Raw genomic sequence first — 27,787 nt, 5'->3', positions numbered from 1 at the left:
CAATGTGACTTCAGACTTTTATTCCCAAAAATACTTTATTTATAACAATATATCCATTATCTATAACATAATCCAAAAATACTGCTATACATTTTTACATTTTTTAATAAAAAGATTTATAATATTCTCTTCCATTTACAAAGGGAACATATCTAATTCCTTTGAGAATAAAACATATAACATTCAGGTTAAAGTTACATCATCTCCAATTTGGATGAATTGTGATAAAGCTGAATACCACAAAATATACAGGTGTCTGAAAAAGCTTTTCTTGATAATCTTTAGTGGAACGTTCCTTTTAAATCTCTCACAGTTCTGTCCATCCCTCTCCACAAAGGTAATGTATATTTAACACCGCACATTCAAAATACAGGACTTTAAAATTCTTTAATGACCAAGATCAAGGCTACTGATCTTCCTGTCTGAAGAGGAGCAAAAAACCCTAAACCTAGAAATGAATGGGCAAACAGATACTATTAAGTCTGTGATAACTAACTATTAGAACCTCTGTTTGTTAGGGTGTGTTCCATATGGGACAGCTTTATTGCTCAAACTCTGTTCCAACTCAGATGATCTGATACATTTGAGAGGTTGCGCGCCAAAGTACATCTGTCATCTTACCGAGTGTTTGTGGTCCCCATAGATACCTTTCTTTCTTAGGACTGATATAGTGCTATCTCTAGGTCTTTAGCTTCCCTGGTTAAAATAGAAAGCATCCATTCTTCCAGGCTACAACCACCCAGACAAAAATCACTAAATAATTTGCTGCCCTAAGCAACTATATCTAAGTTTATGGTAATCAGCTTTGCATTGATAGATCTGTAACTTCTTGGTTATGCAGCAACACCTCCAAAGAGATGTGTTGGCTTTTGAGAATCAGTTTAACCAAACAATTACAATTTATGGTAGTTATTTCACAAAGTATTTTTTAAAAATAAGTGTTGCCTACAATATTGTATCATTGGATGGATGGGGAAATGGAGCCTGAATCTTCATTAATATTACAATCTTCAAGACAGTGACACTCCTACTTGTAATCCAGTGTAACAGGATAATGAGGTATGGGTTTTTCACTGGCTACTTTACTACATGCTGATTTGCGAAAAGGTTTACTCTCCAGACAGAGGTAGAGCCACTTCTTACACTCTGTGATGAGACATAAAAAAGGGCTGACTACATTCCCAGATCCAGCTTTGTGCAATTGTGCTTTCTCCCCACTTCCCTCCAACAATCTGCTGCTAAGTTCTGTGCACATATTTTTGGTGTGTTTGTTTTAAAATGGCAAAAAAACATAGTCCTGTGAACATGAAAACTTCATATATACCATATGGAGTGATGTGATAATAGGGATATGTACATCACATTTTAAACTACAGAACTCTGGAGACACTTTTTTCCACAGCTGATGTGACAATCAAATTACATTCACAGATAACTACACTGATACCAAGAGGGGTTTTCTATGACATTTTTGTTTAACTGCTATCTCCTATAAAGCCAAATGCAAATAGCGTGACTGCAAGAAAGGAGACTTAGCAGGAGTTGTGATGCATTCTTGCATCACAAAATGCACACAAAGGGCACCATTCAATGGTCCTCCTGTAACAAAGACTATCTTTTTTGTTTTTTCAACTAGAATTGTGCTATATTAGCCTGTCTTTTGAATTAATTGTTCTGTTTTGTTGTAATGCTGTGGGCCTGCTTCTGTTATACTGCAGCCCCTTTCTGACACTCCAATGGTCTATACAGTGGGCTACACCATTACAGCCACTTGTGGCCATAGGTAGTGGAATCCCAGAATATGGGAAGTACAAAAGCAACAAACCCATCTTTATCTCTCTTCTCAGTTCCTACACCAAGCGTAGCTCAGTACTGAGGGAGAGGTCAGGGAGGAGGGGAAGAGAATAAGGGACTTATATGGAATATTTTCTTTTCCTCCTCTTGGATTTCTGTCTTCCTTCCACTGTAGGGTATGAGACTCTAATGATAGCAAGATTCACATTTTATCTGTCAACCTGAAAGGCAACTCAAATCAAAAGCATGCAGATTTCTCACCAAACAAGCAAGATGTCCCTTTTAAAACATTCCTGCTGTGTGGACTTCTGTTTATTAGCAGTGGTTCATGATGGATGCTGATTAAAATCAGAAAAACTGCAATAGGGTTAAAGTCAATGCCTTCATCTCAGGTTTGATGCATTATCACAAGAATCTATATCTTATTACAATATTATTCTCCTCCTAAAACTTGTTTTCCTGATTATTTACCAAAGTGCAACATAGAGATAAGTAATGTAAACAGGCCTTAATTTTATTTCATGAGTAAATCTGACCCCACTATCTTCATAACACCACACTAGGTTTTTGTCTTCACTGTAAAGAACTTAAAGCATTTCCAGAGAAATGCGATGTTGGCAGGAAGGTCTGCACTCGCTCTTGCTACCACTGTCACTATGACACAATCCAGGGCAGATCTCTTGCTACTTAAAAACAATTTTCCTCCAGAATGGACAAATGTTTATGAGAGAAGAAAGGAATTCAAAAGAGGGGTCTGGATGTGGGAGCCGGATCAAGTCCAAAGGCAGCAATGCAAAATTAAACAGAAATAATTCCCAATAAGAAGAGATGTGTAACTTCAGATACACAGAGCATGCTTCACCAAAATTACATATAATACTGCGCTTTGGGGAAATAAGATACTGGCCTGCGTGTTGCCTTCAGTGCTACAGGACTGTACACACACAAAAAATGGACTTCACTCCTAAATGTATGAATGTACTTCATGCAGGTTGCAGTTATATAGAGATCCTTCATATACATTATGCATAGCTTCATGCCTACACTATTTAGGTAGTGGCAATCCCCCATGCTGAAAATGTAGTTTTCTCATTCCCCTGAAATGCCTTAGGCGGTTTCACAGATTCCAATGCATTAGCAAAAATTCCAGCTGTGGGCTGCTCCAAGTATTTCATAGTAACAGCTGTCAGTGCTGTGTGAAAATAACTTAAATAAAATGCCTGTGGCAACTTTCTCAAAAATCCTACCCTCCCTCACCAAGTCGTCGTCATCTTTTTAAATAAGAATTACAACTGGCTGTTGGACAATTAAATATCAAATCAAAACAAGAAGGAAGGTAGGTCAAAAACAAAGATAATATTGCAACATGTAAGAAAGAATCTATTAAACTCCTTCTGGATTCAGTGTACATTTCCCTTCCTTACTTCTTTTTCTTCCTTTCCTGAACACAACGGGGACAGAACCTAGGGACAGAAAAGAATAGTATTAAGGTTCAACAGATAAATATTTTGCCTGGGAGCTCTTCACTATTTTTGAGGAGAAGAAAATCCACTATATGGACGTCAATTTCTTTTGTTGATGCTGTAATATTACAGAGCACAAATATGGGGGAAAGACATTTCATTGAGATGGGTCCAGGAAATTAGAACAACTAGCAAAGGAGCTGTGGTGTTTGGAGGGTGAAAGTGGCAGAAGGGGGGGTCCTCAGCCCCATTTTAAAACAAAGCTGGTTTTAGTTATCTGAACAGAAAAAAACTGAATTTTTTAAAGTGTGAAAGACACCTCCTTGCCGTAACTTGTATGTTCTTAAAAATAGATGAACCAGATAAATTACCCCTTCACTTTGAGATGAGACCACACATGGAAAAAAATAGCCTGAAGGAAAAAAATCTCATAAAAGTTACAAGCTCCCAAAGACAGGGGGAAAGTACAAACATACTCGCCCAATTTTAACAATAGCACTGCAGTTGCTCCTCAATTATATAGTAAATATGCCATGCAGGAATGTGATGTACATACAGCTCTGCAAACACATGTTGTTTTTTGTAAACTGTTCTGATTAGGCTGATATCTTGTAAATGCTTGCAACCTGAAATATCCTGTTAAGGCCTTATTCTAATGGCTGGTCTACACTAACGCTGTAAGTTGAGCTAAGTTACACTAGTTCAATTACGTAAATCACGTGACCAAAGTCCACGTAACTTAGGTAGACTTACAGCGGCGTTTACACCACGCTATGTCCATGGCAGACACTCTCCCGGCGACACAGCTTCCACCTCAGGGGGAGGTTTAGTACAGATGTCGACGGGAGAGTGCTCTCCCATCAACTTAGTGCGTCTTCACTAGACCTGCTAAATTGACACTGCTGCATCTATCGCAGTGGTGCTGATTTAGCCGGTAGAACAGACATGGCCTAAGCCTATTAAAATCTATGGGAGTTTTGCCACAGACTTCAATGGAAGCAGCCTTTAGAGATGAGAATAGACATTTCCTAATGTATCGTGCACATCCACACAAATACAATTCTCTAACCACATATGTTACAAGCCTGCATCTAGTCCAGTGCAGGGAACTGGACTAGATGACCTCTCGAGGTCCGTTCCAGTTCTATGATTCTATGGTTTCTATATTAGTGAGAGCAAAATTCATGCACCAAGATTGGTTAAGATGTCAGAATTTAATTTTCTTCATGATTGGAGAGAGGCAGTCAAGAAGAGACTCAACAAACAGAACCTGTGCCTCCTACTTACCATTTTCCTTTTGGTTTTGTGGTGAGGTCCACACAAGCGAAGTGAAACCACTCAATTGGACACTGCAGTTCAGGAAAAAAGAAAGAGAGACACTTATAAAACTAGGAAAGGATGGCCTACTAATGCAGGTTATCTCATCAGATGTATTTGTGCTGTGAAGTTATGCAGGGCACTGTAAGAACAGATATCCAGAGTGTACCTTCAAAAAATATAAGCCAGGGCTGAAAGGGACCTTAAGAAATTAAAATCCAATCCCCACATCGTGGCAGGACCAAATAAACCTAAACCATCCGTGACAGGTGTTTGTCTAACTTGTTTTTAAAAGCTTCCAATAATGGGGACTCCATGACCTCCCTTGGAAGCCTATTCCAGAGCTTAACAACTTTTACAGTTAGAAAGTTTTTCCTAATATCTAACCTAAATCTCCCTTGCTGCAGATTAAGCCTATTACTTTTTTCCTACCTTCAGTGGAGATGGAGAACAATTGATCTCTGTCCTCTTTCTAACAGCCCTTCACATATTTGAAGACTGTTATCAGATCCCCCCTCAGTCTTCTTTACTCAAAACTAAACATGCCCAGTTTTTTTAACCTTTCCTCATAGTCCAGGTTTTCTAAACCTCTTATTTTTGTTGCTCTCCTCTGGACTCTCTCCAGTTTGTCCTCTTCTTTCCGAAGGTGTGGGGCCCACAGCTGGACACAGTACTGCATCTGCGATCTCACCAATGCCAAGTAGAGTATGACAATTACCTCCCATGTCTTACATACAACACTACTGTTAAAACAGCCCAGAATATTAGCCTTTTTCACAACTGCATCACACTGTTGACTCATATTCAATTTGCGATCCACTATAACCCCCTGATTTTTTTCAGCAGTACTACCACCTAGCCAGTTATTCCCCATTTTGTAGTTGTGCATTTTATTTTTCCTTCTGAAGTGAAGTATTTTGCATTTGTCTTTGGTTTGAATTCAACAAGATGCAATTCAATAATTCTCCAATTTGTGAAAGTCATTTTGAATTTTAAACCTGTCTTCCAAAATGATTACAAACCCACCTCCCTCCAAACTTGGTGTCATCTGCAAATATTATAAGCATACCCTCCACTCCATTACCCAAGTCATTAATGAAAATATTGAAGAGAACCAGACCAGGATGGACATCTGCTGGACCCCATTAGATTCACCCTCCCATTTGACAGCAAACCACCGATAACTACTCTTTGAATATGGTCTTTCAACCAGTTGTGCATCCACCTTATAGTAATTTCATCTAGACCACATATCCTTAGTTTGCTTATGAGAATGACGTGTGGAACTGTACAAAAGCCTTACTAAAATTAAGATATATCACATCTTCTGCTTCCCCCCATCCACTATGTCAGCAATCCTATCAAAGAAGGAAATTAAGTTGGTTTGGCATGATTTGTTCTTGACAAATCCATGCTGACTATTTTTTATAATCCTATTATACACCAGGTGATTACAAACTGATTGTTTAATAATTTGCTCCAGTATCTTTTCAGATACTGCAGTTAGGCTAACTGGTCTATAATTCTCTGGGTCCTCGTTCCTCTTTTTAAAAATAGGTACTATGTTTGCCCTTCTCCAGTCTTCTGGGACCTTTCCCATCCTCCAGGAGTTCTCAAACATAATTGATAACAGCTCTGAGATTGCTTCAGCTAGTTCCTTAAGTACCCTAGGATGAATTTCATCAGGCTTTGGTGACCTGAATACATCCAACTTATCTAAATAGTCTTTAACCTGTTCTGTCCCTATTTTGCCCTGCATGCCTTCTCCTTGGTTGTCAATATTAATTGTGTTGAGTATCTGGTCATCAACCTTTTTAGTGAAGAATAAAGCAAAATAGGCATTAAGCACCTCAGCTTTCTAGATGTCATCAGTTATTAGTTTCCTTTCCCTGCTAAGTAGAGGACCTACACTTTCCTTTTTCTTTCCCTTGCTCCTAAAGTATTTACAGAACCTCTTCTTATTGCATTTTATGTCCTTTGCGAGGTATAACTCATCTTGGGCACTTACATCGGGATTGTCACAGCCAATCATTTCTCCGTAGGACACCTGGTGGCACAAGCAATAGGTGGGCTCATTGGGATCCACTGGCATGTCTAGGACATCCGAGGGGTGAACAGACAGGATGGTATCAGCAAACTCAGAACTGTGGAGGAAACAATACTACTGAATGTTAAGTGAGAGCAAATTACTTTTGCTCATTAAAAACTGTATATTTCATAGATAACTCGTTTCAGTTGAAAATTTAGCTTTAAATACATCTTAAGCTTAAAATCAATTATGAAGGTTTAGAAAATATATTAAAAATATAAATAGATTTGGATAATTTTGAGCATTGGTCAAAACAAAATTATATGAGGTTTAATGTAAAGAACTGGAAGAATAATTTGCAGCATGCAATACATACAAATAAAGGGAGTACTATTTAGATAGCAATAATAAGCATAGCAAAATTGAGTTGATGAACAACTAGAAACAACAGGAATGTGACAAGAATCGATCCTTTTCAGTAGGAGCTTAAAAATCATATTCTATCAGAAAATTTTGAACTCTGGTTTCAAGTAACAGCCAAGATTGCTACAACTGAAAGAATGTAATATTCCTCTATTTTCCAGTTCATTTATTCATGCATTTGGCAGCACTTTGCATATAATCAGTTTCTTCCTTGCTGAAAAGACCATTATAGACATTAACAGGAGCAATACAAGCCTTATAATTTTTTTAAATAATATTTTTATGATACCATGCAATGCTATTTAAGGATGCCTTATAAGAAACTGGAATTATTTTTGTCATCACTTTCAAAATATTCAAATTGACAATGTCCTGTTAATTACAGCATATGAAAAATAGATTTGAGATTCTTTCCTGCTTGCTTCAAGGGACTGGATTAGGTGACTCAAGATTATTTAGGATACCTACCCTATGATGTAGAATACCAGGAAATGATTCCAAGAATGCCCCAGGATTTCTGGGAGAGTGATGCAACATCACAATATACCTCAGAATGAGCAGGTCACCATTATCTGCAAGCCAACTCAGTTCTTTACGTTTGCAGAAAGCAACAGAGACTGCATTCCTGCCACCTCAGATACAGATACTGTTCCAGCCATATTAACTCCTTGCTCAGTGTATGAGAACTTAATAATGCAAAGATATCTTGACACTGGTGCCAGGGGAAAGCATGAAGAGAGGACATATTTAAAATGGAGTCTGAGTAGAAGAATGGTCTAGGAATACACACTGTTCAGCTGGAAGTGTCATCAAAAGGGCCAGGAAGGTTTGGCTTAGTATTTTATAAATTTACAAAGCTTTTCCATAAAGCCACAAAAGCTGTGACTGTTTGTCTCTTACCCTCCTTTTAGTTTTTTCTTCTTTGGAGTATCTTCTTCAGATGTTCGCCTGCCTCGACCTCGGGAGCCTCTCTTGTCCTTTTGACTTCGTCCCTCTGAAAGCCAACATTATTTCAAATTAAGGGCACCCCTGAAAAAGCATCGGATGCTTTTATTTGTGCTCCTATTATTTTAAACTTCTGTTTTGCAGGCTCTTTATGTACAAGGCTCTTTGGATACTAAACATATGTATGATTTACACATACTATATCACAAACAGTACCAACTTCTGTTCTGGTTTGCCACTTGTTCAGCCCCATAACACAAGTCAGTAGAGTTGCACAGGAGTCACCTGGAACTTGGCCTGGTACTGTATATTCAACAAACCGTTTAGTAAAAGAGTGCTTTAAAAATACACTCAACATCTTCCCATCCAAGGACTGTGCATTATTAATCAGGGTGCAACATATACATGCCATCACCAGCACCCACCAAACACACCTCAAAACCATGTCCTCAGCAATTTAAAGGAAAGAACAGTTGTACAGCGGTCATTGTTTACAGTATTTAATTTGGCTTTTTGCCATTTAAAATTTCTAATCTATATTAAAGAAACAGGCATTTTCCTTTAACTCTTAAAATGTCCTATTGTCATCAGGTTACTTTTAAATTTTAAATTGGACTCTTAAGTTAGAAATAAAATCCTAACTTTATTTTAATTAATATTTTTTCTTAATGAGAAAATCATCCTCTCCCACCACAATGTCTTTTACTTCTCATGGCAAGGCACAGCTGAGGCAAAGTTTGCTCAACTCAGAGTAGATTCTTTAGTTTCAAAGTTTTAAGAGCTACAGACTGTGGATACGACTCTTGCCACCACACTCAGCTTCATTTGTAGCAGTGCTTATAACCAGTGACTTAGAGAAAGGACTATTTCAGGATGTGCTGACTCAGCGAGGCAAGGGACCAGCTTCCAGCAAGAATGGTTAAGAGGGCTCTAAACTAGATTCTTTCTTCCTATGCCCACCAAATGGTGGCACCTTGTCAAAATTACCTAAACCTTTTAAAAGCATTAAATAAAATAAAATAAAAAAAACCACACACCAAAGCTTCAAAAAAAAGTAATGTATGCTCCATCACAGCCCTTCTGCCCTACACTGGATATGCATATTTACAGCAAGGTTTTCCAGCACTGAGCGAGATGGTGTGGTCACATTAAAAATAACTCACGCACTTTTCAGGCCTCGACCTCCAGGGCTTTCAAAGTCACTGCCTTCCAACTTATCCTTCAGATCTGCTTCAAATCGTGCCAAGTCTGCATCCAGCCGTCGGATGTGTTTATCCACCTGCATGGGAGAGAAACTACACGGCTGAAAAAAACTTCAACCAACCCACCAAAAAAATCCCAGCTATTCTAGAAGGTGGGACTCTAACAGTTCAGGGCACACTGAGACAACTCACCCTTACTAAGCATGCCCTTCCTGATGAGGTTCAACAAGGACAATTGCAGAGACCTGCACTTAGGATGGAAGAATCCCATGCACTGCTACAGACTAGGGACTGAATGACTAGGCAGCAGCTCTGTAGATAAGGACCTAGGGTTTACAGTGGACGAGAAGCTGGATATGAGTCGACAGTGTTCCTTTGTTGCCAAGAAGGCTAACGGCATTTTGGGCTGCATAAGTAGGGGCATTGCCAGCAGATGGAGGGACATGATTATTCCTCTCTATTCGACTTTCATTAGGCCTCATCTTGAGTACTGTGTCCAGTTTGGGGCCCCACACTACAAGAAGGATGTGGAAAAATTGGAAAGAGTCCAGTGGAGGGCAACAAAAATGATTAGGGGGCTGGAGCACATGACTTATGAAGAGAGGATGAGGGAACTGGGATTGTTTAGTCTGCAGAAGAGAAGAATGAGGGGGGATTTGATAGCTGCTTTCAACTACCTGAAAGGGGGTTCCAAAGAGGATGGATCTAGACTGTTCTCAGTGGTAGCAGATGACAGAACAAGGAGTAATGGTCTCAAGTTATAGTGGGGGAGGTTTAGGTTGGATATTAGGAAAAACTTTTTCACTAGGAGGGTGGTGAAGCACTGGAGTGGGTTACCTAGGGAGGTGGTGGAATCTCCTTCCTTAGAGGTTTTTAAGGTCAGGCTTGACAAAGCCCTGGCTGGGATGATTTAGTTGGGGATTGGTCCTGCTTTGAGCAGGGGGTTGGACTAGATGACCTCCTGAGGTCCCTTCCAACCCTGAGATTCTATGATTCCTTGGATCGATATGCGGTTACACTTTACAATAAAGGGTATGTTATAAGTTATTTATAATAGGTTAATAAAGTATTAATAGATGTTATAAACATGTTGCAGACATGAGTAGTATGTGTTATAGATGGTTCAAAGCACGTTATAGATGGTTATCACAGATGGCTGTAAGCCCCAGTTAAAAGCAAACAATTAAACATTTAATAATCATGTACTAACTCTTTATGAACTATTTATAAATGAAGCATCAATACAGAGTGTGATAACAGTCTTTAAATAAAAATAATCACCTAATAAAATATTACTACTAGAGGAGGATTGAATGGCATGATGGATTGGAATCAAACTTGCCAAGATGATAGCGTTTGAAAGTTAGTACTGACACCTGTTCTGCGGTCTATGTGAAATTGGGCTGGTCTCACTCCAGTCCCTATGGGCAGGTGTCTTCATCACAAGAGACAGTGGTAGCAATTTCTGAAAAGAGGTCAGAGTCAAATGGGCTGGTGAACAACTTGCTTGCCTTTAGGGATGATCATTCTAATGTCAGGGCTAAGGCATAATATTGGAGTGACAAGAGAAAACTCTGCCTGTGCTGTGGATAAAGAGAGGACTCCAATGCCATCAATCTGGAATCTTTCAACAGCACTTATTTAAAAACCCCAAGAATACTACATCACTAATACTGGGGGACTGCACAGCTCAGGGGTTTTGTAATGGGACAGAGTCTTTCGATTCTTGTTTATTAATTCAAAACTGAATGAAGTCAGCAAGGATCAGAAGCTGTTACTATTAATCAGCCTGAAATGAGTTCTGGCTTGATTCCAAAACTAGTGAACATACTTCAAGAACCACCATCTCAACTGACATCGTGTTTGGCAGTCTAAGCCAGTCCTTGGGACAAAGATTAAGAATTAACTACTTTCCTATCTCACCCGCCAGGTCAAGGTTGAGGCAGATGGCTGGGATAGTGCAGGAAAGCTTACATTCATGCTCCCTGTGCATATCTGTCCTATGGACTCATCTAGATACTAAAGTAATGACAGACTCTTTCCCATAATCCTTCATATTCCCTGGACTTTACCAACAGCATCTTTGATGTCAACTCAACAAATGCAATGGGAAACAGCAAAGAATGGGAGCAATTTCAAGTTGCTGGTGCTATATTACACTGTAGATGGGCAGTACAAATCACAGCAGCGACTAACAAACCATATAGCTGTGGGGTACTCACAATGGAAGTTTGTTTGACACACAACCTAACAGAACAAAAGGAAAACTGGAGTTTTCTTGGTAAGACAATGGTAAAACAGAAAAGAACGTGTCTTAAGGGAACTACTGCTCTGTCAGTAACAGAGTCAACCCAAATATAGATACTTCAGCAAAAAACCCAAAAGCTCCTTCTTAGTTTATGATTACACTTGCAAGAATCTCACTGACCACACAATCACAGCACATGTGCACTTAATTCTCACCATCTCATAGGTCTGCATGGCTAGCTGCACTTTGTCATCACTGTACTCTTTACATTTACAATAAGCGTTCTGAATCTTCTGGAGGTATTCCACACGCTGCTCTGGCAACAAGTGCTTCACTGTTGAAATGTACTCTGCTGCAAGGCTGTCAATTTCTGCTTTCTTATCTGAAAAGAAAACAGACAGTACAATTACATGAGAATTAATTTAATAAATGAAATACTTTCTAGCTAGCGATTGTACTTACCTTATGATCCCAATTACCATAGTGCCTGAACCCCTTCAAAAACTAATGTATGTATCCTTTTTAGGAAATCACAAAAAGGATTCACCCTACCCAGATCCGATACTGCACTCAGCAGTTTTCACCAGTGCAATTCCACTGACCTCAGTGGAGCTACTCTTGATTTACACTGTGTGAGATCAGAACTGAACTCACTGACTCCAGTTCATGGGTTTCAACATTTCTTCAGCTTCATTCGGAGTATGAGAATTTCCAACTTCTGTGCTGCCATCTCCCTTTCCTTCCAGTGCCATTTCAACAGAAAGGAAACCCATTTGGCAATAACAGCCATACACTGTTTGAAAGCTCAGATCCAAAAATTAAACACGAATGTCTCAAAAGATATGCAATATTCTACTACTTTGCCATCAGGTTACACATACTTTCCCTCCTCTGTTATGATGACATCCATGCAGTGTTCACGTCAGTTTTATAGGGTGTATTTATATATGGACAGACACTAGAAGAAGCTACCGTATATACTTGTTCATAAGCTGAATTTTTTTAGTAAAAAAGGGAAGCACCAAAGAAGGAGATCGGCTTATGAACCGGTATAGCGAGGGAGAGGTGGGACACAGCCACTCCCCCCAACAGAGGCAGCACAGCCAGAAGGGAAGAGGCAGGGCCAGAGTCTCTCCGCTTCTGGCCATGCTGCTCTCCCCCCGGCCTCCGAAGCAGCTGCAGCTCTGGGGCTGGCAGGTTGCAGCTGTGCCGCTCGCCGCCCCCCGTCCGGCCCCCCAGAGCAGGCTGCGGCCGCACCACCTGGCCCACCAGAGCACGCTGCGGCCGTGTCACCTGGCCCAGCCCGCTGGAACATGCTGCGGCCGCGCTGCCCGGTCTTGCCCGCCGGAGCAGGCTGTGGCCGTGCTGCCCACCCTGCCGGAGCAGCTCCAGCCAGGCCAGAGACATCCTCCCCTGGCCCTCCCCAGATAAGGTGGGAAGGGATGGGATGGGGAGAGTGTGGGGGTCCCGGGCTAGGGGTGGGGTCATGTGGGGGGTAGTCACAGGGGTTACTTCCTTGACCCCCAGCTTCTCCCCCCCAAAAAATTTCCCCACCAGTTGCTGTCCCGGCCCGTCAGGGTAAACAGCTGGTGTGCTGGGACACTGTTTACTTAGGTTTACCTCCACACCTGCAGACACGAGGTAAACAAACGATCTCGGCCCACCAGCAGCTTATCCTGATGGCCCAGGAGCCAAAGTTTGCTGACCCCTGAATTATAGGGTCGGCTTATGAACGGGTCATAACATTTTTTCCATTTTTACTTATCCATCTTGGGAGGGTCGGCTTACAAATGAACCGGCTTATGATCGAGTATATACTTATATGTGACCTCCAAAAGTATAAATGCTGCCACCTGAATCTATCACAAAATAAAATGTTGTAGAATAAAGATTAAGAAAGACTCTCCACCTATATGTAGTGAGGCATTGCTACTGGAACAATTTGATAATAAACACGGATATAACTGGTCAAAAAAAATCAATCTATAATAAAAGTCCATTGGTTTGATTTATTGACTAGAGCTTGGAAAGAAGGAGAGTATAAGTTCTCACATTTACTATGTGAGTACATTAGCATTTGTACCTTTACAGCATAGGTAAATCTTGTCTCCAAAGCCAAAGCTTTGCTCTTCCATACCTCATAGTCATGCCAAGCCCCAGTGGGATTGTTATGATCCTTCAGATGAAGGATCTCTATTCTGACTGCTTACTGGAATACCTTAGCATACCTTCTGTTCTCTGATCCAGTTCACGCATCAGCTGGAAGTTCCTTCGCAAATCACAGGGCAGGTTTTCAATACCTGAAACAAAAAGGCACAGAGATTGCAGTCCATCCTCCCCTCCATTAAAGTATGAATTGTCATCTCTGATACAGAACATTGATCGATGCCCATCATGTATAACAAAAAGGAGCTACACCCACCACCTAGTGATATACAGTTATGAAGATAACTAGCCACAATTATGACAATAACCATATATGTTCACTGAGATACAGAAGTTTCTATGGAGCTTGCTGTGCTCTCAAGAATCTAAGATTTTGGTTAAAATAAACATAAATAAAATGAAGATTCTAACCCTTCCTATTGCAAAGAAAGCCTTGACAATGTGAAGGCCCTGATCCTGCAATGATTAACACATGCATAACTTTACACACTATGAAGAGTCCCACTGAAATCAACAGAGCTACTTATAGTGCACAAAATTAAGCATGTGAGTAAATCTCTGCAGGATTGGGGACAGTGGTTATAATCAGTAACATGTCTATTTCATTTCAGTCTTTTTGGCATAAGATTACGTAGACACAAGGAAAGTGGGCACTCCCCCATGCATCAAGAATAGTAATGCCATGATTCAGGGTGCCTCAATTTTTGGCTACCCAACTTGTGAAAATTTAGGCCCAATTTTAAGAGACACTGAGCATCCAAAGTTCCCACTGACTTAACTGGAGAAAATGGGGAGTGTTCAGCACTTCTGAAAGTCAAGTTCGAGGTGGGTACCTAAAGATAGAGGTAACCAAAATCATAGGCCACTTTTGAAAATGGTCAAATGGATTACATTTATACTACTAGAAAATCCTAAAATTCACCTGGATAAGTGGAACTGCAATCTGAAATTGCCAACTGGATTGGGAAACATAACTCTTGCTCAATCTTGACACCCCAAGCCTTTGATGCAGCCAAGAATTTGACTATACTTTTGTCTGTCCAGGGAAGGGTGGCGAGAAGATGAGCTCCACTTGTGACGTTACACTCCATATTCTTCATTGAAATGTTGTTATGATATGAATATGGCATAACTAAGTTATGTTTTATGCAAGATGGGTCAAGTGAGGTATCATTGGAAGGTTATGATTTACTGAATGTGTTTATCCAAATAGGTTTCAGAGTAGCAGCCGTGTTAGTCTGTATCCGCAAAAAGAACAGGAGTACTTGTGGCACCTTAGAGACTAACAAATTTATTAGAGCATAAGCTTTCGTGGGCTACAACCCACTTCTTCGGATGCATATAGAGTGAAACATATATTGAGGAGATATATATACACACACATACAGAGAGCATGAACAGGTGGGAGTTGTCTTACCAACTCTGAGAGGCCAATTAAGTAAAAGAAAAAAAAACTTTTGAAGTGATAATCAAGATGGCTCAGTACAGACAGTTTGATAAGAAGCAAGTGTGAAAATACTTACAAGGGGAGATAGATTCAATGTTTGTAATGGCTCAGCCATTCCCAGTCTTTATTTAATCCTGTGTTGATTGTGTCTAGTTTGCATATCAATTCCAGCTCAGCAGTCTCTCGTTGGAGTCTGTTTTTGAAGTTTTTCTGTTTTAAGATAGCCACCCGCAGGTCTGTCATAGAATGGCCAGACAGGTTAAAGTGTTCTCCCACTGGTTTTTGAGTATTATGATTCCTGATGTCAGATTTGTGTCCATTAATTCTTTTGCGTAGAGACTGTCCGGTTTGGCCAATGTACATGGCAGAGGGGCACATTGGCCAAACCGGACAGTCTCTACGCAAAAGAATTAATGGACACAAATCTGACATCAGGAATCATAATACTCAAAAACCAGTGGGAGAACACTTTAACCTGTCTGGCCATTCTATGACAGACCTGCGGGTGGCTATCTTAAAACAGAAAAACTTCAAAAACAGACTCCAACGAGAGACTGCTGAGCTGGAATTGATATGCAAACTAGACACAATCAACACAGGATTAAATAAAGACTGGGAATGGCTGAGCCATTACAAACATTGAATCTATCTCCCCTTGTAAGTATTTTCACACTTGCTTCTTATCAAACTGTCTGTACTGAGCCATCTTGATTATCACTTCAAAAGTTTTTTTTTCTCTTACTTAATTGGCCTCTCAGAGTTGGTAAGACAACTCCCACCTGTTCATGCTCTCTGTATGTGTGTGTATATATATCTCCTCAATATATGTTTCACTCTATATGCATCCAAAGAAGTGGGTTGTAGCCCACGAAAGCTTATGCTCTAATAAATTTGTTAGTATCTAAGGTGCCACAAGTACTCCTGTTCTTTTATCCAAATAGTATGCATGTATCATTTCTGCATCTAAAGTTAGGAATATTGTCTATGTAACAATTACAACCGTGTGGGTATGTGCTTGGGAAACTGTGACGGTGTACCCCATAAGGCTTTATGGGGAGGGGGTGCTTATAAATGTATGTATGACATAACTGGAATATGTTTTGTGCTGCCTGTGCCAGGTAACATATCTCCGTAAAGGTTATGGTCTACTATATCTATTCATCCTATTTGTACATATATATATCATTTTCTACTTGAGGTTAAGAATATGGGCTGTATGCTTGCTTGGTTTCTAAGTAAGCTTTGGGAGGCATTTGGTCAGCTTCTTTAGGAAGGAATTCGCCAGGTTAAGTACCTGATCAGGAAACACTTGGGGAACAATGCATCTTGGAATGCTCCAATCCACATAAGAAGTCTTCCTGGAGACATGCAAGATACCATGTGGACAATGGCTTCAGCCTGTAAAGACTGAGTCATGCAGGGACATGTGACTTGCCCATGTGACTCCAGAACTCCATCTTGGAGCTGGACTTTGCATAGGAGGGAGGAGGGAGGTCTCCACCCACAAGAGAGAGTCTATTTAAACCTGGGGGGAGGCCCCTCCATTTTGTCTTCAGCTGGCTAAAGAAGGAGCCTCTCCACCCCCCCAGGATACTTGAAAGAAACTGAAACAAAAGACAGTGACTACAGGGGTTGTGAGAGATTGCTGGACCCAGGCTAAAGGGAGATTAGCCTGTAAAAGGGAGCATTCTGGAACTGGTGAGGAACTTATCTGTATTTAGTTTGATTAGGCATAGATTTGCGCATTTTATTTTATTTTGCTTGTGACTTACTTTGTTCTGTCTGTTACTACTTTGAACCACTTAAATCCTACTGTCTGTATTTAATAAAATCACTTTTTATTTAGTAATTTACTTAGAGTATGTATTAATACCTGGGGGAGCAAACAACTGTGCATATCTCTCTATCAGTGTTATAGAGGGCGAACAATTTATGAGTTTGCCCTGCATAAGCTTTATGCAGGGTAAAACGGATTTATCTGGGTTTAGACCCCATTGGGAGTTGGGCATCTGAGTGCTAAAGACAAGCACACTTCTATGAGCTGTTTTCAGGTAAACTTGCAGCTTTGGGACAAGTGATTCGGACCCTGGGTCTGTGTTGAAGTGGACTGGAGTGTCTAATTCAGCAAGACAGGGTGCTGGAGTCCTGAGCTGGCAGGGAAAACAGAAGCAGGGGTAGTCTTTGCACATCGGGTGGCAGCTCCCAAGGGGGTTTCTGTGATCCAACCCGTCACAGTAAACATCCACCAGACAGTAAGCAATCAGCCTTAATGGGCCATTAGGGAAAGACAATGAGTCTTCGAAGATGTGGATCTCCCATCTTCAGGGCAGTTCCTTCTTGTGGACATTGCAAATAAACCTGGTTTCATGGTTGCTTTGACACTACAAGGTCAGGTGATAATGTCACCTGGTACAAAGTACCACCTTGGACACTGCTGGTACTTTTCCACTGGAGACAAAGGCTTCCTGCCTTATGTAAATTCTATTTAAGGCTGGGGAGTAAGGCAAACAGGACTCTTCTCCAATGCCTTCCTGCCCAAGAAGAAAGACTGCTGAAAGTACCTGAAGAGACAAAGGAACTGAGCTGAGGGAAAGGCAAGGGCTGAATCCAGACTAAGGCAGGTTTACAGAGAAGTGAAGGCATCTATATAATTTTTTTTTTAAATGGAACAAACTGAAGTAAGGTGAATCTGATAATAATGAATGTAAATGTAAATCAGAAGCTAAGAATTATAGAAGGTTTATAAAGGAAACAAAAAGGGACAGAAGGAGAAATCTACAGTCAGCAGAGTTGAGGAAAAGGAGGAGTTTTTCAAGTGTATTGGGTACAAAAGAAATCCTAACAATGGTACAGATCCATTACTAGATGGAAATGTTAAAATTATCAATAATAATGCAGAAAAGGCAGAAGTGTTCAATAAACTAGCATCTCAGTAGGATGATAAACAGCTACTAAAGTTAGACATTTTAAAATCAGCATCTCTGGATAACTTGTACCCAGGAATTTTAAAGAGCTGGCTGAGGAGCTCGCTGGACCATTATTTTTAATTTTCAATACATCTTGGAACACTGGGAAAGTTGCAGAATGCTGAAAGAAAGCTAATTTTGGGCAAAATATTTTAAAAGGATACCCAGGATAATATAGGCCTGTCAGTCTGACATTGGACCTAAGCAAAATAATGGAGTGGCTGATATAGCACTTGATTAATAAATAATTAAAAGAGGATAATATAATTAATGCTAGTGGACATGGGTTAATGAAAAACAGATCCTGTCAAACTAATTTGATATCTTTTTTAATGAGATTACAAGTTTGGTTGCTAAAGGAAACAGTGCTGATGTAACATACTTCTGGAAGGCATCTAATTTGGTATCGCACAACATTTTGATTAAAAAACTAGAATGATATCAATTAACATGGCACACATTAAATGGATTAAATAATGCCTAACTACTACATCTCAAAATGTCATTATAAATGGGGAATCATCAAGCGGGTGTGTTTCTAGTATGGTCCCCCAGGAATCTGTTCATCATATTTAACATTTTTATCAATGACCTGGAAGAAAACATAAAATTATCACTAATAAAAGTTGCAGATAACTCTGACACATGGCCAGGAAGGAGCAGCTTGCAGGCTAATTGACCCAGATTCAACCTTTAGAGACATATTGGTAGATAATTTGTGTGTTTACATACATATTGTTAGAGGTTGACAATGTAATCTAACAGTTCCTGACTATGCTGTATGTATTCTGTTAATTCTGAGATCAAAAGATCTTAACATTTAAATGAACTGTAAATATAGTGATATCACTGTATTGATTTCTCTTTGAATTATATAGCGTATCACCTGCAAATGGTGGAAGATAGGCAATTGCCTTATATTAATCCGTGTAGCTCATTACTAGTGATGCTTAGGAAATAGATCTACTTCAAAGTTGCGATGATTGCCTGTTGTTCACCTGAGGATACCGTGATGTCAAGAGGAGGCCTGTATAAAGGACTCTTGGGTCCTGATCCTTTTTATCTCAAATCTGCTTATGCTTTATCAGGGGAAGCATTGAGCTACAAGATGAGGTTTCCAATTTAATTTGGATCACTCTGGTATGGAACATTGGACTGAACCTATGGACTTATTCTAAGAACTCTTTGCAACTCCAAAGCTCACTATGAAACTGATAGAACTGTAATCGTGTCTGTATGTATAATGATCTTTTAACCAATACTCTCTTTTCTTTTATTAATAAATTTTAATTTAGTTAGTAAGAATTGGCTGTAAGTGTGTATTTGTGTAAGATCTGAAATATTAACCTGGGAGGTAATGTGTCCAATCGTTTGTGATTGATAGAACCTTCATATTTGACTTGGCTGTCTGGGAGGGAGCCCAACTGCTGGGTTGCTTTTCAGGGAACTGTGTTTTGGCTTCTGTGTAACCAGTAAGCTACTGTGGAAAATGTTTTGTTGCTATCTTGGTGAATCTAAGTATTAAAATAACCACCAGCTTTGGGGATTGTCTGCCCCATTCTTTGCAGTTTGCCCTACTTGAGTAACCTCAGTGTGACCCCCCCCCCTTGAACCCTGGTCACAGACCCACAATAATGGGGGCATGGTAAACCATAAAGATATAGAGCAATCTGGATCATTTGGTATGCCAGGTGCCAGCACACAATATGAATTTGGGTGATTGTGGACTATCATGGGAAGCAGGGATTCTGAATAAGATTTGGGGTCAGAGGTGGATAATCAGCTAAACATGAGCTCCCAGTGCAATGCTGTGGCCAAAAGAGCTAATGTGATCATTGGATGCAAAAACAGGGGAATCTTGAGTAGGAGCAGAGGTGTTATTTTACCTCTGTAGCTGACACTGGTGCAACCGCTGTTGGAGGTATCCAGTTCAGATGCCCACAGTTCAAGAAAGAAGATAAATTGGAGAGGATTCAGAAAAGAGTCACAAGAATGATTAAAGGATTAGACAATGTGCCTTCTAGTGAGTGAGCTCCTTGAGTTTACATTACATTATCAGTTTACATTAACAAAGAGAAGGTTAAGTGGTGTCTTGATTACAGTTTATAAGAACCTATTCGGGGAACAAATATTTAACAATTGGCTCCTCAAGCAAGCAGACAAAGGTGTAACAGGATCCAGCGTCTAGAAGTTGAATCTAGACAAATTCAGCCTGATAATAAGGCATACGTTTTTAACAGTGAGAGTAATTAACTTCTGGAATAACTTACCAAGGGTTATGGTAGATTCTCCATCACTGACAATTTGTAAATCAGGATTGGATGTTTCTCTAAAAGATCTGCTCTAGGAATTATTTTGGGGAAGTTCTATGGCCTGTGTCATACAGTGGGTCAGAATACATGATCACAGGGGTTCCTTCTGGCCCTGCAATCTATGAGAAACAGCTACACCAGGAAAGGAACACTTTTATAAAGAGGGGTGGAGAGAGAGTCTGTAAAGAACTGGGGATGTAGAAACAACCCCTTATTGGATTGAAATCCATTTACTCAACAGATGGGTCTACCACATTTTTATTAGGCAAAACACTCAGCAAGTTGTGATCAATTGCAAGTGGGAAGCTCATCGGGAGGATTTCATCACAGTCCCCTCCAGCACTGGATAATATGGCTTCCACCACTCTTTGTTACACAAACTTATTTATAACTTTCTGTTATCTTAGAATCATATGGTTAGAAGGGACCACAAGGGTCATCTAGTCTAATCCCTACTCCTGGGGGAATTCTGCTCATCTGCGGACACGCAGAATTAATTTGTCTCACATAATTTTGTATTTTCCCGCATACAAAACATTGGCCTAAGTGCTGCAGTCCTGCCTTTTGCCCACCAGAGACCGCTGTGGCACCAGAACAGCCAGCTGCATTCATGCCCGCTGTTCTAGCGCCACAGTGGCCTCTGGTGAGCAAAACGCGGAACTGCAACACTTCTTAGGCAAAATGTATTTAATGTGGGAAAATACAAAATTCTATGCCCAGTGTGGCAGAATTCCCCCAGGAGTAGAGTTCATCACAGCACTCTGCCCACGGAGCCACATTAGGACAGAGTGGGGCACACAGGGCTGATGGGGGGAGGGGTGTCACAGACTGATGTTCAGAATGGCTAGTGGGGGGACAGACTGGAGTATGAGCTCAGCACCTAGTGGAGTGACAGCATTGAGCCTGGGGACAGGGGAGGGTGGCTGCAGAGATCCATGGGGATGGGGGGGTGCATGGACAGGGGCAGACGTGCCTGACTGAATGGGAGAGGCGTGGGGTCAGCCAGGGACTGCATGGGGGAGGTTTCCCAACACCCTAACAATACCACCCCAACCCCAAAGAAAAACCTCCCACTCACACCCAGCCCCCTCCAGGTTCACTCCCAGGCTCCTTCCCTTTCCTTCAGCTCCTCAGTTACCCCTGCCTCCCTCAAGCCTTTGCACTGCTTCTGACAGGTGCAGGAAATACAGGTCTGTTTTGTAATTTAAATGAATTACACAAAATTGTGTATTAATATGCCTAGTAAGGGATCTGTCAAAAAAAATTACCAGAATTTGTTTTTGTCTGTATTGTTACAGACATACTTGCTGACAAATATTTTGAAATAAATTACTAAAATAATTGTAACTGGCATGACAAATAGAATACGCAGAATTTTCAAATATTCCCCCCCGGAGTAACCCCCCTGCCAAGATGAAGGATTTGTTGTGTTTAAACCATCCAAGACAGATGGCTATCCAGCCTCCTTTTGAAAACCTCCAGTAAAGGGGCTTCCCAGACTTCCTGAGACAGTCTGATCCATTGTCCTACTGTTTTTACAGTTAAGAAGTTTTTCCTGAGATTTAATCTAAATCTGCTATGCTGTAGTTTGAACCCACTGCCTCTTGTCCTGCCCTCTGTGGCAAAAGAGAAGAACTTTTCTGCATCTTTTTATGACAGCCTTGCAAGTATCTGAAGACTGCTATTATGCAGCCCCTATATAAGCTGTTTCAGAGTAGCAGCCGTGTTAGTCTGTATCCGCAAAAATAACAGGAGTACTTGTGGCACCTTAGAGACTAACAAATTTATTAGAGCATAAGCTTTCGTGGGCTACAACCCACTTCTTCGGATGCTATATGCATAATATATGCAAATTTCCTGGTGCCCTACGCAGCTGCGTACTTTGCATATGGGTAAGGACGGCCCTGGGTGCATGTGAGTATTTTGCCATGTGTTTTTTCAAACACACCTATTGGAAGTTTAAGAGGAAATAAAACAAAAGGGAAGGATTCAAGGGAGTTTGCCCAAGTCTTATCTTCTGAAACTTCCTTTCTGTCATATGTAACTTTCAGTCCATGGGTCTGGCTGAGCTGGGAGTGGCAGCATGACATGAGGAGACTTATTCATATTACAGAAATGAGTCCAAATACAAAGATATTGTACCTGTGTAGCTCCAAAGCAGAAGTTTTGTTCCTTTGCAAGTTTAATTACAACTTTTTAAAAAAGGAGTGCAGAACTGGCATTTAAATTTCTCTGCTTCCTTTAAGCCATAGAATTTAGAAGCTATTTAAAAAAAAAAATTTCCCCTCCCCCCAAAAAATGCAGTCTCCTGGTGAGGGAAATTTCTTGCTTGGGTTGTCTGCTGAAATTATTTAGTTCCTTCCCCCTCCAATGTAATTGGATGAGCATGAAACATGTACTTGTCTATCTCCTTCCCCACTGTGATAGTGTGAGGTTTGCCTCTACCCCTTGTTAACCTGATGGGTCTGTTTATGTGATAATGTAAATACAAAGTACTTAGGCAGTGACTCCCTACCAGGTGGAAAAACTACAGTCTTTTGTCTAGGGTGGAGTATCTCCTGCTTGGCTGGCAAACACAATTTAAGAATTGTAATTTCAGTTTATGTCCATAATTTTGCATCACTTGCTTGCACCTATCTTACACAATGATATTAATCAGTGAGTCATGAGCTTTTCATTGTCAACTTGCATGACACTTACCAGATATAGTTCATGACATTGAACAATTGTTACAGTAGAACTGGTTAAGCCAGCTGCAGTTCATTACCAGCTATCTGGGTGCCCCTTTGCTCTTGGGTTCTTAATGTCACAGGGCTACACTCCCCCTACAGTAGCAGTCCTAGTTCCCACAGCTTATATACGCAAAAATAACAGGAGTACTTGTGGCACCTTAGAGACTAACAAATTTATTAGAGCATAAGCTTTCGTGGGCTACAACCCACTTCTTCGGATGCATATTTCGTGGGCTACAACCCACTTCTTCGGATGCACCACATTTCCTGGTGCCCTGCACAGCTGCATGCTACTCCAGCCTCTGCTCCGGCTCTTCCCCAGGGCCCCAGCCCTGCTCCGCCCCCGCCCCTTCCCCGCCGCTGGTGAGTGCTGGGGGGTGGTTCCCCCCTGCCTCCCAAGCCAGCCCCGTCCCCCCCAGGGAGGCCTGGGGCCTGTCCCCCACTGCGGAGGCCTGGGGCCAGCCCCCCCACTCCTCCCCACAGAGGCCTGCCCCCCACCTCCCCATGGTGGGGTTGTGTAGGGCCCCAGAATTGCTATGGACGGCCCTGCATGCACCCAATCACAGGAGACTGCATGTTGCCTTCCTCACAGCTTGAATGAGCTTTATATAGGGGTTCCCCTCAGAAGAATCTATTTCAAAGGTTCACTAAACTATAAAAGAGGAACAACCCACAAGTTATCTATCTTTCACCAAAGACGACTCAGGCAGCTTACGTCAACCTAACTCTAAGCGTCTACACTAAAATGTAGCTCCCAACAATGTAACTTGCCCAACTTAATAACTCCACCTCTGTGAGAAGTATAGTGCTTAAGTCAATGTAGTTATATCGATGCAGTATCAGCGTAGACACTGCGTTGCTTACATTGACTGTTGCTGCCTTTCAGAAATCATCCCACAATGCCCCACACTGGCAGTTAAATCAGCGCAAGCGCTCCTGGTGAGGACACGCACCGCTCACACAAGGAACACAGTGTGGATGTCAAGTATCAGGGGGTAGCCGTGTTAGTCTGTATCTACAAAAACAACAAGGAGTCTGGTGGCACCTTAAAGACTAACAGATTTATTTGGGCATAAGCTTTCGTGGGTAAAGACCTCACTTCTTCGGATGCATAGAGTGAAAGTGTGGATGTGTAAAACTGATTCAATTCCTGTTGTGGCTATACATCAACATAACTTCGGTCAACTTAATTTTTAGTGTGGACTTGCCCAAAGATACCAGCCCTTTGACTTTTGGGGATAGATTCTGACGCAGGGGTTTGGTCAGCCATCTTGATGGAAACGTGGTGAGGATTTTACCTTGAACCAAGCTAGTTAGATTTTAGTTACTAGAAAGTGTTTTATCTTTATTTCTTGTGTAACTATTTCTGACTTTAGTTCTTATACTTGCATTCTTATACTTGTTTTATTTTTAATCTAAATCAACCCATTGCTGTTGAACTGAACTGTTTAGTAACTACTTAAAGTAACAAACTATTGGATACTGACTCTTCAAAAGAGCAACAAACCTGACCATTCCTTCGATTATTCCAGGTCAGGATTGGACATTTCAGAACACATATTTCTGGAGAAATTTGGGGCTGGGGAGAGTGTGGCATCACCTTACCAGGTGTTAACCAATACTGGTGGAAGTATCAGAGTAGCAGCCGTGTTAGTCTGTATCCGCAAAAAGAACATTCCACTCCATACGGCTAAATGCAGTGCCTTGCATAATGACAGGTTTCAGAGTAGCAGCCGTGTTAGTTCTTTTTGGTGGAAGTATGGTATTGTAGGCAGACTCCTGGATTCAAAGCATTGGACCAGGACTGCGCAACATGCAGACACAGGGAGCATGCTTGTTGCTGACTGTGGGTATCCCAGCCAGAAAGCTACAGTGGCAAACCTTTAAGGCACTTAAGGTTTTAGAATAAGAGGTGACAACTCTTCACTGGTCTGGACTGCATACTACAACATAACAAGCCCCTGCATAGGCTGGGGAAGCTGCGGCTGCCCCCATGGGGAGGGGGAGCTGGGGAACAAGGGCAGCCCCCATGAGCAGGACCCTACCAAAATCAGTCCATTTTCATCAATTTCATGGTCATAGGATTTTAAAAATCATAAATGTCATGATTTCAGCTATTTAAATCTGAATTTCACAGTGTTGTAATTGTAAGGATCCTGATCCAAAAAGGAGTTGTGTGGGGGGGGGGGGTCATAAGATTATTGTAGGGGGGTTGCAGTACTGCTACCCTTACTTCTGCACTGCTGCTGGCGGTGGCGCTGCCTTCAGAGCTGGGCAGTTGGAGAGCGGTGGCCACTGGTTGGGAGCCCAGCTGTGAAGGCAGCACCTCCGCCAGCAGCAGCAAAGAAATAAGGATGGCATGGCATGGTATTGCCACCCTTACTTCTGTGCTGCTGCTGGCAGGGTGTTGCCTTCAGAGCTGGTCACCCAGCCAACAGCTGCCGCTCTCTGGTTGCCCAGGTCTGAAGGCAGCGCAGAAGTAAGAATGGCAATACTGTGACCCCCCTTGCAACTCCCTTTTGGGTCAGGGCCTGCAATTTGAGAACCGCTGGTCTACCCCATTAAATCTGTATAGTGTAGGGTAAAAGGACACAAAAGATCAGATTTCATGGTCTGTGATGCATTTTTCATGGCCTGTGATGCACCTCTCATGGCCATTAATTTGGTAGGCCCCACCCATAAGGAAGGGAAGGGGAGCTGAGGCAGGCAGGCAGGCAGGCAGGCAGGCAGGAGGTGGGTGTCAGCAGGGGCAGCTCTATGTATTTTGCCGCCCCAAGCACGGCAGTCAGGCAGCCTTCGGCGGCATGCCTGCGGGAGGTCCGCTGGTAATGCGGATTCGGCGGCATGCCTGCAGGAGGTCCATCGGTCCTGCGCCTTCGGCGTCCCACCGCTGAATTGCTGCCGAAACTGTGGGACCAGCTAGGGTGACCAGACATCCTGATTTTATCAGGACTGTCCTGATATTTGCTTGTTTGTCCCGCATCCCGACCAATGTTAGGTCGGGACACTGGACAAACAAGCAAAGGCTCCGGAGCCCAGCAGGGCTCGTGCCCCCCCCCGCTCCGACTCCGCCCCCTTCTTCCCCCATTGGCTTCCTCCCCAAATCCCTGCCTCTTCCCCAAGCACGCCATTCCTCCTCCCTCCACAAGCTCTGGAGGGAGGCCCCGGAGACGCAGGGGGAGCGCGGGGCCGGGGTGAGTGAGAGTCTGGCTTGGCCCCGAGCGCAGGCAGGACTCAGTCGGGCGGTACCTGGAGGGAGAGTAGGGGGGCGGCCCGCAGGGCCAGGCGGCGGCTGTTCTCCCCACCTGGGCAGCGGCACTCGAGAGCAGCCGCTGCTGCAGCTCCTACTGCCGCGGCCGGAGGAAGCGGCCATGGCTCTCGGCGGCTGCGGCTCTGGTGCCCGGGCCTGTTGCGGGGACCCAGCAGCGCGCACGCTGCGCGCGCCCAGTCCCTGACCAGTCGCGTCTGGGCTGGCAGCCCAGCTGGTGCAATCCCGCGGGCGGCCCCGGGGCGGAGGCATCGGCAGCCCAGCCCCGTTCGTTCCCCTGCGGGACCCGAGCGGGACAGGGGGGCTGGGGCCTGCTGCCCCCACTCCGGGGCCGCCCGCGGGATTGCACCAGCTGGGCAGCCAGCCCAGACACGACTGGCCAGGGACTGGGCGCGCGCAGCGTGCGCTGCTGGGTCCCCGCAACAGGCCCGGGCACCAGAGCCGCAGCCGCCGAGCGCCATGGAAGCTTCCTCCGGCCCCGGCAGTAGGAGCTGCCGCAGCGGCTGCTCTCGAGTCCCGCTGCCCAGGTGGGGAGAACAGCTGCCGCCTGGCCCTGCGGGCCGCCCCCCTACTCTCCCTCCAGGTACCGCCCGACTGAGTCCTGCCTGCGCTCGGGGCCAGGCCGGACTCTCACTCACCCCGGCCCCGGGCTCCCCCTTCGTCTCTGGGGCCTCCCTCCAGCGCTTGCGGAAGGAGGAGGAAGGGGGGGGGGGTTGTTTTTTTGCTCTGCCTCTGTTTTTTTTTTTTTTTGTGCTCTGCCCGCCACCCCCACGTCCCAATATTTAACCTGGGTGATCTGGTCACCCTAGGACCAGCGGACCTCCTGCAGACAAGCTGCCGAAGGCAGCCTGACTGCAGCCCTCACAGCAACAGGCAGGCCGCCCCCTCGGCTTGCCACCCCAGGCACGCGCTTGGTGCGCTGGTTCCTGGAGCCGCCCCTGGGGAGGGGAGGAAGAGCAGAGGCAGGCAATGGGGTGGGGGCAGCCCGGAGAACAACAGCTGTCCCAGGAACAAGGGAGGGGCACTAAAGAGAAGAGGTTGAACTGCTTCCGCCTTCGGCAGGTAATGATGACACAAGCACGCGCCTCTCGCGCAAGAGACGCGGTTGATGACGCACAAGAGACCACACCCCCGCGGTAAGTGACGCAGTTGTAATTCCCGCAGTCAGCTGCAGTAACAACAGCGTTCGCGCCAAGCTCCGCCCCCTCCCGATCTGGGCGGTGTCACCGCCCCCGCTCCCCCCGCCGCACCCCCGGCCGCCCCGCCGTGGGGACTCTCCCCCCCCGCAGGCGCCCCCTCCCTGGCGCCTGTCCCCGTTCCCCCTCACTCCACAGGTGGTGTGGCGCCCCGCTCCCCGCGCCGGGCCCGCCACTCACTGTCCAGATAGTGCTCCAGGTACATGGCTGTCGCCATCTTGTGCCCCGCTCCCTGCCGCGCTGTTCCCTCGTCGCTCGGGCCCGCATGACAAGGGCCGC

General features: G+C 43.3%; 1 protein-coding gene across 2 annotated transcripts; it reads right to left on the bottom strand.

The window, feature by feature from the left end:
• Positions 1 to 31: 31 nt before the first annotated feature.
• Positions 32 to 27,787, bottom strand: ING5 (inhibitor of growth family member 5). Of its 2 annotated transcripts, XM_065410325.1 has the most exons (8): positions 27,689 to 27,787; positions 13,650 to 13,721; positions 11,637 to 11,803; positions 9,139 to 9,250; positions 7,927 to 8,020; positions 6,583 to 6,718; positions 4,545 to 4,606; positions 32 to 3,257 (listed from the first exon to the last, which is right to left on the bottom strand). In XM_065410325.1, exons 1-8 carry the CDS (start codon positions 27,723 to 27,725, stop codon positions 3,215 to 3,217), a joined length of 723 nt encoding a protein of 240 aa, XP_065266397.1. In that variant the 5' UTR covers positions 27,726 to 27,787; the 3' UTR covers positions 32 to 3,214. The 2 variants fall into 2 exon arrangements, with proteins under 2 accessions (XP_065266397.1, XP_065266396.1); XM_065410324.1 differs by lacking the exons at positions 32 to 3,257; positions 4,545 to 4,606 and having other exon boundaries at positions 6,433 to 6,718.

Source organism: Emys orbicularis, chromosome 9 (genome assembly GCF_028017835.1).
Source record: "Emys orbicularis isolate rEmyOrb1 chromosome 9, rEmyOrb1.hap1, whole genome shotgun sequence".
Lineage (NCBI taxonomy): Eukaryota > Metazoa > Chordata > Testudines > Emydidae > Emys > Emys orbicularis.
Note: the sequence above shows the minus strand (reverse complement) of the source record. Positions and strands in the feature narration are given on the sequence as shown.